A 14,650-nucleotide genomic window follows, 5' to 3' on the forward strand; every position below is an offset into this window, starting at 1 on the left:
ATAAGACGAATTTCGTATAGTTGTTTAGGTTCTGTGCTGCCTCTGTTATGATACAAGAACACCATACTGTACTTACAGGACAGTCTAGAACAGTTGTTTCAGAGATTTGGGCAATTTTGGGGGTAAGTCAATGTCATTTGGCAGGAAGACTTCTTGCTTGGACATCTTTCCCTTGTGGGAGTTGATGACTGAGGGGCTTGTAGGGAAGAGAAGGGGCTGTGTCATGAATTGCAGTTCTGCCCTGGCTCTTGTACTCTTTGGGACTTTTTCCACCTGAACTAAAACAAAGAGGGGAAGAAGGGTTGCAGGGATGTCAAGGGTAATGAATCACCTCGACATAAATGTTGCCTTGTGGCAGAGGAATTTACTGCTTCATGGAGAAACTGAGTGAAATGTGACTGGTACCTGCTTTACAGTGGGACCTTCTGCTGTTGGAAATCTCATCCCTGAGGAGTGACCCGAAGAAAGGGCAAAGAGATACCAGTGTTTTAGGGCTTTTGGGGACTACAGATATGAGGCTGTTCCAGCTGAGGTGTTTTCTTTAATGTAATTCCCCTGCTGTTGTGTTCCATCTGGTAAAGGTTTCATCATAAGCTTATTTTTTTCCTTGTAAGTGCTAGTTGTAGTCAATCTAGGTATTAGATAATGGCTTTGGAAAGAAAGAGGCTAAAGCAGATCTTATGACAAGTGGCTGAGGGAGCTGGGTGTGTTTAGCCTGGAGAAAAGAAGGCTCAGTGGAGACCTTATCACTCTCTACAACTACCTGAAAAGAGGGTGTAGCGAGGTGGGGGTCAGTCTCTTGTCCCAGGTAAGAAGTGACAGGATGAGAGGAAACAGCCTCAAGTTGCACCAGGGGAGGTTTAGATTGGATATTAGGAGAAAGGGTTGGAACAGGCTGTCTAGTTGGTGGAATCTCCATGCCTGGAAGTGTTCAAAAGGCATATGGCTCTTGGGGATATGGTCAGCACAGTTATCCTCGTTTAACGGTTGGACCCAATGATCTTTGAGGTCTTTTCCAACCTTAACGATTCTATGATTTTAAATCTTCTCTAACTATTTTAAAATACATGTTGCAGTTTCAGGCAGAAATTAAAATCCTCAGTAAAGAGATAAAGATGCCATAGTTGCAGTACATTTAACTGTTAGATTTTTTGTCACTCTGAACAGGGAGTGTGTTTTGAAGGCCTGCTGCACTGGAAGCTGGGCTCTGGTTTCTGTGTGTTGGAAAACCATGTGTGCCTGTGGCTTGCCTACAAGTTGACTGCCTCCTGTTAAGTGTGGGGTGATGTTGAAGTCTCTGGTCATAACCCTTTGTATTGCTCTGGATTTTCTTTTATATTTCAGATACTGCTTTTTAGTGACTTTTCGATTTTTATTCTTTTGTATAGTCAAAGGTTTTTGTTCCTTACCAGAAAACGAAATATTAATCTGGCATGTTGAAACAGGGAGTGCCCCTTCCCCTATTTTTTTAGGTACAGTTAAAGTTATTGCTAACCAAGGCAGTGAAATGCTTGCAGATTATTTGGAGCACTTGCACTACCGAGCTGCTTTCAGCAGTACTAATCTCCAGCCGTCTTTCCTTTCTGAGGCTCTTTCAAAACCTCCTTCAGCTGCTGTGCACATAAAAAATGAAACAAATCTCTTGGTGGGTCCTAACCTTGATTGAATTGAAAGCTCATGAGAGCAGCAGCCCTTTGAGTATTTTGCACTTTAAGGCTGATGTGGAGCTGTAGCTGTCTGGCACTGCTACATGGCTGAGTTTTCTGTGTGTTATAAGAATTTAGAGACCGTGTTAGTTCTGGATTCTTTGTGTTACCTTTCATACTGAAAACATGTTGTCAGGAATTTCAGGCTCCCACCCTTTAGTCAGCTGCGTTTTTGCATTTGGAGTCATTGGATCTCCTATTACTGGAGTTTTACAAGCGTGTGGATTATACAGTGCTGAGAACAAGTTTTAAAATATAGTGTAGTGAGGTTAGTAATCTTGAGGATTGGTCAAGTTAATGGATGGTGTAAAAGTTGTGTGGAAATCTTAAGGATACAGTAAAGAACCAACTTGTGCTGCTTTAGGAAATTCAACAGTGCAGAAAGTTTCCAAGTTAAAAACAGCTTTTGCTTGCTGCTGCTATCATTTGGCCATAGTCCCTTACAACAAAGTGGTCCAGAACACAGTAACTGGAGGCAATGTTTGTTTGGGTTTTTTTCTTAATATTATGGGGTTTGTAGCACGCACTTTGTGATCCTGCAACAGTAATGAATCAGGGCTGGAAGACACCTCCTGAGGCAGGTTCTCTTTCAAGCTGTATTACTAAACAGCTTGATTTGCAGCTGAGGAAAAGTGGCTTGTCCTTCTTACCATCCTTAAATAGATTTTCTTGACTTTTTCTTAAAAATGTGAATGAATATATATATATATATATGGAGCAAAGCATGCACCTTTGTGTTCTCCATATATATATAAGGTAAGCATACATAGTGAGACCCCAACTGAAAATAGTTACTTGAACTTTGCTAAAAAATATTTGTACTTAAAAGTACTTGCTGATGGCTTAAGTATGCAAAATATTATTAAACTGATTTTGATTACAAGCTTTATGGACTTGTTGCAGAAGCTGGAATGCCAGGACAGTGACACAGCTCCTGCAGTGGTTTTAAGGGTATTTTAACGTAGCTCAGGTGTCTGGGGAAACAAGGTGCTCTTCTGAGATACAAATAAACTTTCTTCATCAGTCAATGCTGCTTAACAAGGCTAAAAGGTGGACTAACACGGAGACATGAAATTAGTGTCGCCATTGATTGACTGTTTATTTTCTTCCACAAAGAAACATTGAAAAACTTCTCCAGATTATTCAGAAACTTGGAGTTCTTGGCCATGTCATGTGTTTTGAATTGAAACATGAAACAGAGCTACTTCCCACGATGCATGATGATTTGTAAAAATGCAAATGGAGCTTTATAGGTTTCAGACTTCTGTTCACTTATTAGGCTGCATTGTAGTCATTGAAGGGGAAAAGATTCAAAATACTGTCTAAAGAGATGATGTATCCTACTCTCAAGAGAAACTCCTTCATAGTTTGTCTTACCTTGAAGCCTAATACATTACTTTTTCTGGGCTTGCAGTTGGCTTTTTGGTAAGTTTATTTTAAAATTTCTTGGTTTTGGATCTTCAAAGCACATGAAGCTGGTGACAATGTTCTGCTCTACGTTAAAAGCAGAGCCCTGTTGTTCGGAGCTGTTCAGAAGAGAGATCTTAAGGCAAAGTATTTGTGTTACCATAGTGTATTAGATTTCACTGTAGGTAGAATTGAGACTCTTTTGTGCTGAAAGAATAAGCCTATACAGGTTTGTTTGAAGAGGCAGGCACTTAAAATTGTAGCAGATCTTTATGGACTGACTGGGCATGGAGGGGAGAGAGAATATTCATGTTTGTGACCAGAGTGTTATGCTAAGAACTAGGTAAGATGTAAGACGATGACTCAGATGTAGTAGTGAAGGCAGTATTATGTGTAAGAATTGTAATTTTTCTTTCCTCATATATACTAATTTAGTAGAGTTTTTCTACCACAGTGGGTCTTTTGAGCAATATGTGTAGTATATTTGGTTTAGCCCTGGGTTTTTCATTGACATTTGTTGAACAGAAGGACAAATCATTAACCTAAGTTTGTGAGCACATACTTTATGTAGAAACATTCAACATTTAGCTTAAAATTAAGTTCTATATTTACACTAACCTTGGCTTCTCTTCATTCTGTGTTCCAGAAGTACTAATACGGAGCATTTGACCTAATCTCTACAGCTGAATCTCCTGAAACCAGGATAAGGAAAGAGTGCCTTCGGAACCAATATGTAGCAAATGGGTACCACACCTTTGAAGCTCCTCCCTTGGTTCAACACTTGCATGTTTTAAGGATCCTTGTTGCCTCAGCAGTGAATTGTTCTTGTGGACTTCGGAAACAGATTTCATGTGGTGCTTGCTAAACGTTGAGTCACCATGAGTAGTAATCTAGGAAAAGAAAAGGACTGTAAAGAGAAGGATCCAAAAGTCCCATCATCAAAAGAAAGGGAGAAGGAGGCTAAAGCCTCTGGAGGATTTGGGAAAGAGAGCAAAGAAAAGGAGCCTAAGACCAAAGGGAAAGATGCCAAAGATGGAAAGAAGGACTCCAGTAGCACGCAGCCTGGGGTAGCTTTTTCAGTGGACAATACGATAAAAAGACCTAATCCAGCCACAGGTACTCGCAAAAAATCCAGCAATGCTGAGGTGATCAAAGAGCTAAATAAATGCCGGGAAGAGAATTCTATGCGCTTGGACTTGTCCAAGAGGTCTATACACATGCTTCCATCAGCTATCAAAGAGCTAACGCAGTTAACAGAACTTTATTTATACAGTAACAAACTGCAGTGCCTACCGGCAGAGGTGGGCTGTCTTGTGAACCTGGTGACACTGGCCCTGAGTGAGAACTCGCTCACCAGTTTGCCTGACTCTCTTGATAACTTGAAGAAGCTGCGCATGCTTGACCTGCGGCACAACAAGCTGCGGGAGATCCCGGCGGTGGTGTACAGGCTGGGCTCTCTCGCCACCCTTTACCTACGCTTTAATCGTATAACTACTGTGGAAAAGGATATCAAAAACTTGTCAAAACTCACCATGCTTAGCATACGAGAGAACAAAATCAAGCAACTACCTGCTGAAATTGGTGAGTGATTATACTGATTGAAAGTTTAGACCTGTTCTTGTGTTCGCTTTGCAGTTCAGTTAAGTGTACATAAACTACCGCTTCTCCGACTGCCCTTCGTTTAAAACTTCATAAAATTACACTCTTGATCATACAGTTCCATTATTAGCTTAATTGAGAGTAGTCAATACCTTGGAAATATATATTTTTTAAAACAACAAAAGTCATTTTTCTTCATCTGTCATCTTAAAAGCAGACGTATCTTGTTTTCATCTTTGCTTTGTGCTTTCACATGTTGTGTCTTTAGAGCCCAAATAGTTAAAAAAAAAAAAAGAGAGTTACAGGGGCATTTTTCATTTTAAGGTTTCTTTATAAATCATTTATGAAGTGTTTCAAGTTATAAACACATTATGGGCATGTTACAGAGGGGTGTGACCATGGTAATACAAGGTAGAATAGGCAGCTACACGCTATTACCATGGGCAAGCTGTTGGGTGCTGTAACAGTTAATAATGGAGGTTAATGACTTGTGTAAGTCTCTACCTTTTATAAGTCATGAATATATTAATACATGGACTCTAAAGTGACCAAGTGTTGTATGCATGGCTGATGATTCTTATGATGTTTTAATGAATAGTATATGTTTTTCCAAACATTGTTGCAAAAGTTTGAAAGATGGTGAAATACTACGAAAGTGGCTTATTAATTTAAATGGTTTATTACAAAAAATGTGCTGGACTAGCTGTATATCAAGAACTTCAAAGTTGTTCCTTTTATGACACTGTTCCCTAGCATTGTTTGAACAACATATGTGCCCCATAAAAGTGAGATTCTGTCATCAGTAGGTTTTTTAATGTGTATTACCAGTTTTTAAAATGCAAGCATAGCTCAGTCCTTTTGAGAGGAGGGGAAGCATAAACTTCATGCAGTTAAGAAATTACTTTGACTTTCTTCAAATGTAGAAAAAAGCTTGTAAAACACTGTGAATAATAATTCCCATGCCTTGTTTCTAAAAGCTGAGGTAGGACTTCTTCCTGTTGTCCAAGCCAGTGCGTGAACATGTTGTTACTGAAGTTGGCCCCTGTGCTCACTAATTTTGCAAAGGTTGGGAAATGGTGGTGTTTATATCCCTAACAGATTTTTCTCAAGCCAGCAACGTTTGCCTCTTTCTCTCGCCCCTTGATATGAAAGATACCTCAGAGAACATGTTCTTGATGGCAGGAACTCCTGGGCTTGTCTGAAGCTGCCGATCAATTAACAGCAGTGTGTGGCACACACAGCGCTGTGCGTGATAACAGGAGTGAAGAAACGCGGTGAGACTCTCAGCTGTGGGTCTGAGGCTTTGGCTCCCTGTAGCAGCTGCTTGAGCCACAGAAACACTGTTTTGCTAGGCAAAAATGAAAGGTTCATGTGGTATGTTTTCTGATCCACATGATTTTTGAGTTGGCATGAGCATCTCAGCAATCCTATGAATTTCCCATGGGAGAATGAAGGGATTATAATTTCCACCTATTTTGACACTTCAGTTTCAGTTCAACAACCTTGTTGAATCTTTTGCTGATCAACAACTCATACTGGAAGTCATGGGCTGATGTTTACCAAAAAACTACATGTTTCTACATATATTGAAGAAATTGTGGCCAATTTAGCTGGTTGAGCTGTGCTGACAATTGTCAGTACTGTACCTGGGTCTGTTTGTGGCTCAGTTATTCAATGTAATCTAGCAAAGAGCCATCATTTGAGGTTCAACTGGGGATAGTACTGCATAAATTTAAATGAATACTAGTATATGAAGAAAAAATTTCGAGATGTTGCATTCTAATGTTCGATGTTGCACTTCAGAAGCTTTTTGTAGGTGTGTTTGATACTGCAGACTTTGCTACTGGAACATCTTTGCTCCTTAACTAGTTTGTTTGCAGAGTATCATTAAGTTTACATTAAGGTGATGTCTGTATGTTTTCGTTCACAGTAGCCTTGAAAGAGAGCTTTCAATGTGTAACCATTTAATGGAGAAAATTAGTAGGTACATGTATCATGAGTATGTAACTTGCTTCTTTCATTTATATTTTTTTTATTGTCTTGGTGTGTATACAGGCAGTGTTCTCAGTTCTCTGTCAAACCCTAGCTTGAGAACATTAACTACTTTACTGCTGTCTTTATATCCAGCAGTTAATCCTGCCTTTATTTGTATTGTGATAATGCTCATATTTCTTGTTTCGGGTCAGCACCTCATTGTGGAAGGCATTTTAGAAGCACAAATGCAAGAGGACTGTCACCCTTATGCAGAATTTTGAAGGGAAACCATGATGTTCGACAGCATCCTTTTTTATTTAAAGTAAATTTCTCTGACTAGGTTGCCTGAAATTGAATCAACTGAAAAATAAAATTAATTGAAGTTTAAGTAACAGATAATTTCAACTACCAAGACACACAGAACAGGCATTTGGAAATATTTTTCCTCAAATAGTAAAACCAGATAAGATAGTTTCACTTTTGTAATTGATTTCTACACACTTTTCATGTTTCTTTGTTTGAAATATTTGAGTTGAAAACACAGCTGAAAAATGATACTGCTGAGGACTGTATTTCTTATTCTCCAGTGGAATTTCTCTGTTTCTTTAAACACTTGTCATTTCTCTACATCTTACACGTGCACTGTAAAAAACCCCTTGCCTTTTAAGTCTCTGCTTTTAATTCCTTGTACGTTTTATAATGCAGTTTCCAGATACTACATGCAAGCAAACATTCACGTTATCGGCTTGTAAATAACACAGAAATTTTTGTTCTGCAAAGCGGGAAGTAAAATAAAGCCATTATCTTTTATAAGGCAATATCATGTGGAGCATTTCAAATTCTTTGTAAAAATACCCCATTGTTCTAAGGCCTAAGACTCACAATGGCATGCTAGTGTGCTTGTTCATATTTTTAAAAATTCAAAGCTTATGTATCCCACTGACTTGTGCAGCGAGGAAGAGTCTTGCAGCAGTTAACTACGATGTGTTCATGTTGCTGATCTGGTGCACAAGTTAGTCCAGTATAAATTTATAGAGATGCTTATCTAGAACATCTGCTGCTTGCTGTGCAAGCGTATGGTATTAGTACTTGGTAGAAATAGATTCCTTTTAGGGAAACCTGAAAATAACTGTAAAACATTTCTTAAGAGTTCGAGTGAAAGTAAAACATTGAACAAAATGTTGTTTGCGAAATGTGCAGTTGATCAGATTTCAAGTGGTCTTGAGGAAACTGCTTTGCAACAACTGACCTGTTACAGTGTGTGTGGTCTTGAGGAAAACCTAGAAGAGGTGAACCTACCTGAGCTGCTGGGAAATAAGCTAAAGTTTGGCTCCATTTTGGACTTCAAACTGTGTTTAGTTAGTTAAACAACACAAACTTAAATTAGGTAACTACACTTGAGGAAAAGTTGCTTTGCATTTAAAAAAAGCATTCTAGTGAGAAAGAGGAAGTGTTGTTATCTACAGTTAACAAACAGATGTGTGTGTTTCTGGTCTCTTTTCCCCCCAGGATTCAGTACCTCTCATTCCCTTGCACCCAGTTGCTTTATTATAGGTGAGCTTTATTATAGGTAGATGCCTCTCAAATAATTTCTGCTAGTCATTTATTGGACTTGTCTTAGCACTTTTCCAGTAATGTCTACATTGCTTCTACATTTTTAATACAATTGAAATTATTTCAGTAGACTGTGTAGTAAGCTGAGGTACTGGATCAGCATTGTTGTATTTTTAAATATAAATAGATTTGTTTGAATAAGATCTAAAATACGTAAAAATCTGTTTAACTGAAAACATATTTCAAGGTTTATGGGTTGTTTTTTGCTGGGGGTTTTTTGTTTGTTGGTTTTGTGTGTGTGTGATTTTCATTTTTGTTTGTTTGTTTGTTTGGGGTTTTTGTCTTTTTTTCATGTCTAGCCAAAAGCTCTGTTCAGGAGTAGGTGAATTAGGGGGAATTTTCATGAAATGGCTGTGCTGATGTTTAACAGCTTCATGATGCTGAAAGGGGCAGTATCCATTCCCCTTCTCAGAGCTTCCCAGCTGCTCACCCCTGAGCTGTTGATTGGTGGGCTGACTTATCTCACTAAACTAACAGAAAATATTAATGGTTTTGCTGCTTTTGTTGTCTATTACTTTAGATAGTTGAAATCAGTATAGTTTCAGATAAGACTGGAACTGGTGTAGGAGGAGTGGGAGAGCATGAACTGGAACAGGGAGAGCAGGACGGCCACTTTGCCCACACTGAGCTGTTGAATCAGCTCAGCTCACTGAGAAGCCTCGCAGGTGGGATTGCTCATGTTGTATAAAACCATGTGAAGTGCACTGCTAGTGGTTTGAGGAAGGGTGGATTGCTGTCTGTAGAGAGCTGTTGAAAATGCATCAGATTCTGTTTTCAGAATCTTGTTTTCTTCCTTTTTCCCCTGCTTTCCATGTCTGGTACCACAAAACCCTCTGTAGCTTATTGGAGTCCTGGTAGCATCAGCTCAGCCCCTCCTTCCTGAAACAATTTTTTGTTATGTTTTTATGTGTAGTGGTGAGAATCCATTGATGGAAGTTTCTTGATGGCAAAGCAACTCCGTTTTGCTCTTTGTGAACCTAGCCTTTCTTAAAATTGCATCCTACCTAACAGTGGTGATAACTTGTTTGAGTGCGTCTTGCCCAGTATCCTGCTTCGGACTGTAGCCCTAAGCAAACATGTGCATAGAAAGAGGGTAAGTTTACATATATATATATATATATATATATATATACGAGGCTTAACCTGACTCCTTCCCCATATCCAGCTGTTTTTGTATCAAGGATTTCCTGAGTCTGGTGCAGCTTGTCTCTTTAGTAATTCTCAGTACAGTCTTCTTCCATAGGCTTGACCCTTTTTTTCCTTTAAACTCCTATAGATGCCTTTCATCCTTAGCAAGGTCCACAAGTTTGCTTTGAATGCTGTTCCTGACTAAAAGGTCATTGTTACACAGATGTTGAAAAAAAAATACATACACACACACATATATATATATATATATATGTATATATATATACATACCAAGAGCAAAGCAGAACTTACCTATTCACTTGACTGTTCAATCTCTGGGGGCACCCATGAAATTAAACCTTAATGAAAGGGTTTCCATATGAAAGCTTTGCCAAAAGACAGTCTGGAGGGGTAATTGTGGAAACGAGTTCACAAGGTGGGCACCATCCTCATCGCCTTATCTGGTAAATTGTCCATTCCCTTGAGATCAAAAAGTTGAAGATTAGAATGGAAGAATGTGAATGCCTTGGTGAGTCAGTCAGTCAGCATGAGAGGGATGAAAACCAGAGGAACTGTCTTGGGATGAGGCCAAGCAAATGTTTCAGTTTGCAGGCTGTTACTTAAGCAAGCCTTTTGCATTTCTTGTATTTGGAGTTTTATTGCATTTCTTCATATTTCGTTGAAGGAATTGTTCTGCAACAGTCAAGTTGGTAATATTTTCCTTGCAAAGACAAGGTTGCATCTTATACCGGTTTTGAATATTTTTGTTGTCTTAGCACACATAGCTCAAATAGAAATAATATTCTCAAATAGAAATAATATTCTCAAATAGAAATAATATTCTCAAATAGAAATAATATTGTCAACATGGTTGAAATTACATTTGCATAGTTTCTGCAAGTGTTTTGAGTCTCCAAATATTGTATTTTCTGTCTGTGAATGCAACTCTTATTCTAAGGAGAATCTGGTCAGGGCTGTTCTGCAAGGGAAATATTTTTAGAATGTAATTCGGGGAATCTGCCTACACCAGACTTGGAATGTCTTTGAGATTCTCTTCTGTTCTTTTCTTCCCTCATCTACCAATATTTAGATCATTTGTGGTTTCTTCACTGCTTCAAAACTTTTTTTGTAACACGTACACCTGTTTGGTTTTCAGTAGCAGAGACAGATGTGTTCATGAACCACATGAGTTCATGTCTACTCACTCCATGCTGAATATGGTGCCTCCTTATTAAAATGACCTGTTAGTAGAAAAGTTTTCAGTGATGCTCTAAATTTCATTTCTCCTTTTTATTAACAGACCTGACAATATAGAGAAATATTTATTTACATTATTTGTGTCTAAGATCTCCTTTTTCTGTTTCAGCAGTTTGAAGGAAAACAAGTTGTGTTTCTTAGTTGACCTGTTAATGTCTGCAAACAGTGGTTGGGAATATTTTTATATATTTGTATTCTAATGTGATAAATGCATGAAGTTGTGAACAGAATTGGAATAAATATAGGCATTAATACGTGTGTGTTCTTCCCTAGAAGTCAGAGAAGATCCAGTTTGCTTATTTGATCCAGTTCTGGTGGTTTTCTTGACCTGCAAGAAAGGTTTAGAACTCGATTTTGGCCAGCTTCAGCTTTGGTGTCTGGGTTCTGATTCCTGTGAAAGCTCTTGTGGGGATGCAGTTTTGTCTTGTCAGCTAGTCAAATTCCTCCTGATTACATTTTCTTCAGACTGGCTTTAGGATAATGATTAAGTAGTCCTGCCTTTTTGATCTACTTGCAGAGCTTACTGGGATGATGCCCCAAGTGTAATTCCAGTAAATACTGACAGCTTGTTAGAAGTCCAGCTTTTTTTTTTAATCAATACTGCAATTATTTTAACTGTTTGAATACTTTCATAAGTGCTGAACAGAGGCAAATAATCGCTTCCCTCAGACTGACCCCTTGCTGATGTAGCCTGGTAGGTGGTTAGCCTTTATTATTTGAGAGCTTGTTCCACACTCAGAATGGACAGGATCCCAGATGTTACCCCAGATGCAGCATCACCAGAACCCCCTGGTCCTTCCCTGCAGAACTGTTTCTCACTGGCTGGTTTGAGGTAACCTCTTTACAGGGTTATTCCCTGCTAGATGTAAGACTTTACTTTTGTCTTGGCTCTCAAATGAGGTTCTACTGTCCACCTCAAACCCCGCCTTGAACCCTTGCTAAGACTGTTTGAGATGTTGTTTGAACATGTTTTTAATTTTATTTATATTTGTTATTTTCAGTTATAAACAATAAATAAAAAGTGTTTTGCTGTTGTCTTGTTGAAGCTTGTTTTAGACCAGATTTTGAGTCTTTCTTTTCAGTTGAGCTTAATTTCTGTGTTTTTGACTACTTCCCACAACTAGATCCTGTTGTGCATCCTGCATATTGTAAATAATATTACTATGCTTATTTTTTACTAGCATGAGTGTTTTAACTTTGGTACATAAGTCACTTGTGACCATATTAAAATTTAATTCTTTCTACTCAGTAACTCATCTGTGTAAGTTATAGATGTGCAGTAATGATTCAGAATAGCTCTGACTGCTTACCTGTTCTGTTGGGCAGTTGGTAATGCACAGCAAAGACCTCAGGCCGTCTGTCAAGTTATGTGCTCAGATTTTATCTAGAGAGAAAAGATTCTGAAACTGTAAAATTGTTTTAAATTTTTTTTTCTGAAATCAAGACACTTGTTCCAAAGAGTTTTATAGACTGAAAATTCTTTTTTCTTTTTTTTCTTTGCCAGCAGAGAACATACAAAGTTATTTTGTAACTTGTTCCCAACATTGCTGATTTGGGATAATTGATCTTTACAAATTAACTTCCAACTAGTGTTCTAACACACCATCCTGAAGTCCCACTAATATTTGCATTCTCCTCTTCCTTGTACTTTCCATAAGAGTCTTGATCCTCTTGCTGTGTCATCTGGCCCAGGATTTATCATGTTGTGAAGGATTTCATAATTTTCAATCTGCTTAAGCATGGGAAGGCCCGGCGTTAATCCAGTGGAAAACAGGCTACATTACAAATTGTGTTTGCCATCCAAGAGTGGTGCCCACTGAGTGAATTAGGAGATGCTGAAGCCTCTTTGCTATTGACCTATATACTGTTTCCATGCATGACTGTTAATTTGTGTGTACCTTAATATTTTTTTAAGAAGCTATATTTTGTGTTTTAAATGGCCAAAAAGAATTTTCAGAGTTATGTAAGTCAGGGCATGTAGCCTGGTTCTCTTTTCATAACAGGCTTTCAAAGTTGGCTATGAAATGGAACTATAATTCTGCCTCATTATGCAGAAAATATTAGTCATTTCATAGTGCTGGCCTTTTCAGCAGGTATATTTAGCTTTGTTGTACTATAACATTTATTCTTTGTGTGTATGAGAACAGCAGTGACGTGATGGCTCACCCCACCTCTCAAGGATTCTTGAGATGAATACTTAGCTGTATTTTTAACAAGTTTTTTAACTGGAAGATGCTTGGAGTACTCACAAACTGTTTTCTCTGAGAAATACCCGTACATTATGGGAATTTTTTGTCTTGTAGAACCTTTTAAAATACAAATTTTTAAAAACTACATGATAGGATGTAACTGACTGTTTTATGAAAGTTATGCGTAGAGAGACTGTTTAATGTATTTCCTAGGGCATTGCTTCTACTTTAAAATCTTTATTCACCACTGTGAGCTTAAGTCTTGTCTGTTTGGGACAAAAAACAGACAAGAAAAAAGTTAGTTCATTTTACCTGTGGTTAGTATTTCCCTAAAGTAGTACTTCTCTTCCTGCAGTGATTTTGGGTGTTTGAACAATCCTTTAGGGAAGTGATGCTGGTGGTGTATCCTGTTCACATAGTGAACAGGAATGGGTTTTTCTTTAGGAAACTGCTTTCTGGTTAAGGCTGATTTTGATCTGCAGCACATTTCTAGTGGATGTATTTCTGTTAAATCAAGATACAAATGTGTTTCAGCAAAGTTTGTGAAGTACACCAGAAAAGTGAAAATGTTGATTCTTTTAATACGAAAAAGATCATGAGCTCCTTGCTCATTAGCCATTTTCCTTTTTGTACCTGCACAAATCTTTGTTTTAGGAAAACTTTCATTTTGATTTTGACATATGCTTCTTACCCTGGCAAAACAGAAATGCCAGATTTCAGTTGTATCTTGGTGAAACTTATTTTCACCTTTTTTTTTGATAAGCATTTCCTTCAGTACAATTGCTGCTGTTCGGACAATAAGGACACTTCCACTCACTGGAACATTGGCTCCTAGGAAGAGCATTATGCAGATGGCCTTCAGTTTGGCCTCTTTGTTCTTGCAGATCATTATTTGTTGTATAGATTGTTTCTGCCATGTGTTTATCCTGGTGTAATTTCTGACAGAGCTGCTGTTGTTCAGCAGTGCTGTGCACAGTGTGTTCATTCACAGGACAAGTCCCAGCTGTCAGTCGGTGGGGAAGGAGCTGCCCCTGTTCCATAGACACTGGTCTGGCAGCGCCCTCTCTGTGTCCAGAGGGGTTCTCATCCCTTGTACTGGGATGTTTTCATTAGTGCTGGTCATGCTACCTGCAGTGTTCCTGGTACTCAGACCTCTGCATGCATAACAGGGAGCTGCTCACTCAGGAAAAGAGAGTTTAAGGAGAAGACAGGGCAGATGGTGCTGGTTGGCCATAGGGCATGACCAGCATTGGTGTGTAAGGGACTGGACTCTTTTATTTCCTTATTCCCGTGTTTTCCCACACTTGTGCTTCCTAAACCACATTGATTTCTCCCTTTCCCCTACCCTAAATATTTCATAGCAACTCTTACCATCCAAAGTTGTTCTTCCTTGTACCTCCCAGTAGATATTCAGGCCCTGCATGCGTAACAGCTCTCACTCTGAGGTGCTCCAAAGAGCTTTTCCATTTACTCACCCTCATGGCTCTCACCCATACTGGGACAGCCTGTATTTAGTTTCTCACACCCACAGCTGATCCTCTCTGTGCCCTTGCATGTGAAGATGAGTCTCTGCAACATGACCTGAACATATTTCACCTTGTTAAGCATATTGGATGTACGATTTTTTTTTCCATATGTTGTGGACAGCAACAAGAGAAATGTGCCTCAAGTGCTTTTGGTTGACTTGCACGCTCTCTGTATTGTGTCTCAGCAATTCCAGTTAAAGTATTAAAGGAATTTCAGTGCCAACAGCATTTCATCTCCCTTCTCCTTCTA

General features: G+C 38.7%; 1 protein-coding gene across 2 annotated transcripts in view; it reads left to right on the forward strand.

Annotated features, from left to right (window-relative positions):
• Positions 1 to 14,650, forward strand: part of SHOC2 (SHOC2 leucine rich repeat scaffold protein) — a 64,777-nt gene that overhangs the window by 21,501 nt on the left and 28,626 nt on the right. For both annotated transcript variants that reach the window (XM_008926343.3, XM_018069308.2), the window contains exon 2: positions 3,760 to 4,694. In XM_008926343.3, the coding sequence (XP_008924591.1) occupies positions 3,992 to 4,694 (703 nt within the window). In that variant the 5' untranslated portion in view covers positions 3,760 to 3,991. The remainder of the gene's footprint in view (positions 1 to 3,759; positions 4,695 to 14,650) is intronic.

Source organism: Manacus vitellinus, unplaced genomic scaffold (assembly GCF_001715985.3).
Source record: "Manacus vitellinus isolate BGI_N305 unplaced genomic scaffold, ASM171598v3 scaffold_15_pilon, whole genome shotgun sequence".
Lineage (NCBI taxonomy): Eukaryota > Metazoa > Chordata > Aves > Passeriformes > Pipridae > Manacus > Manacus vitellinus.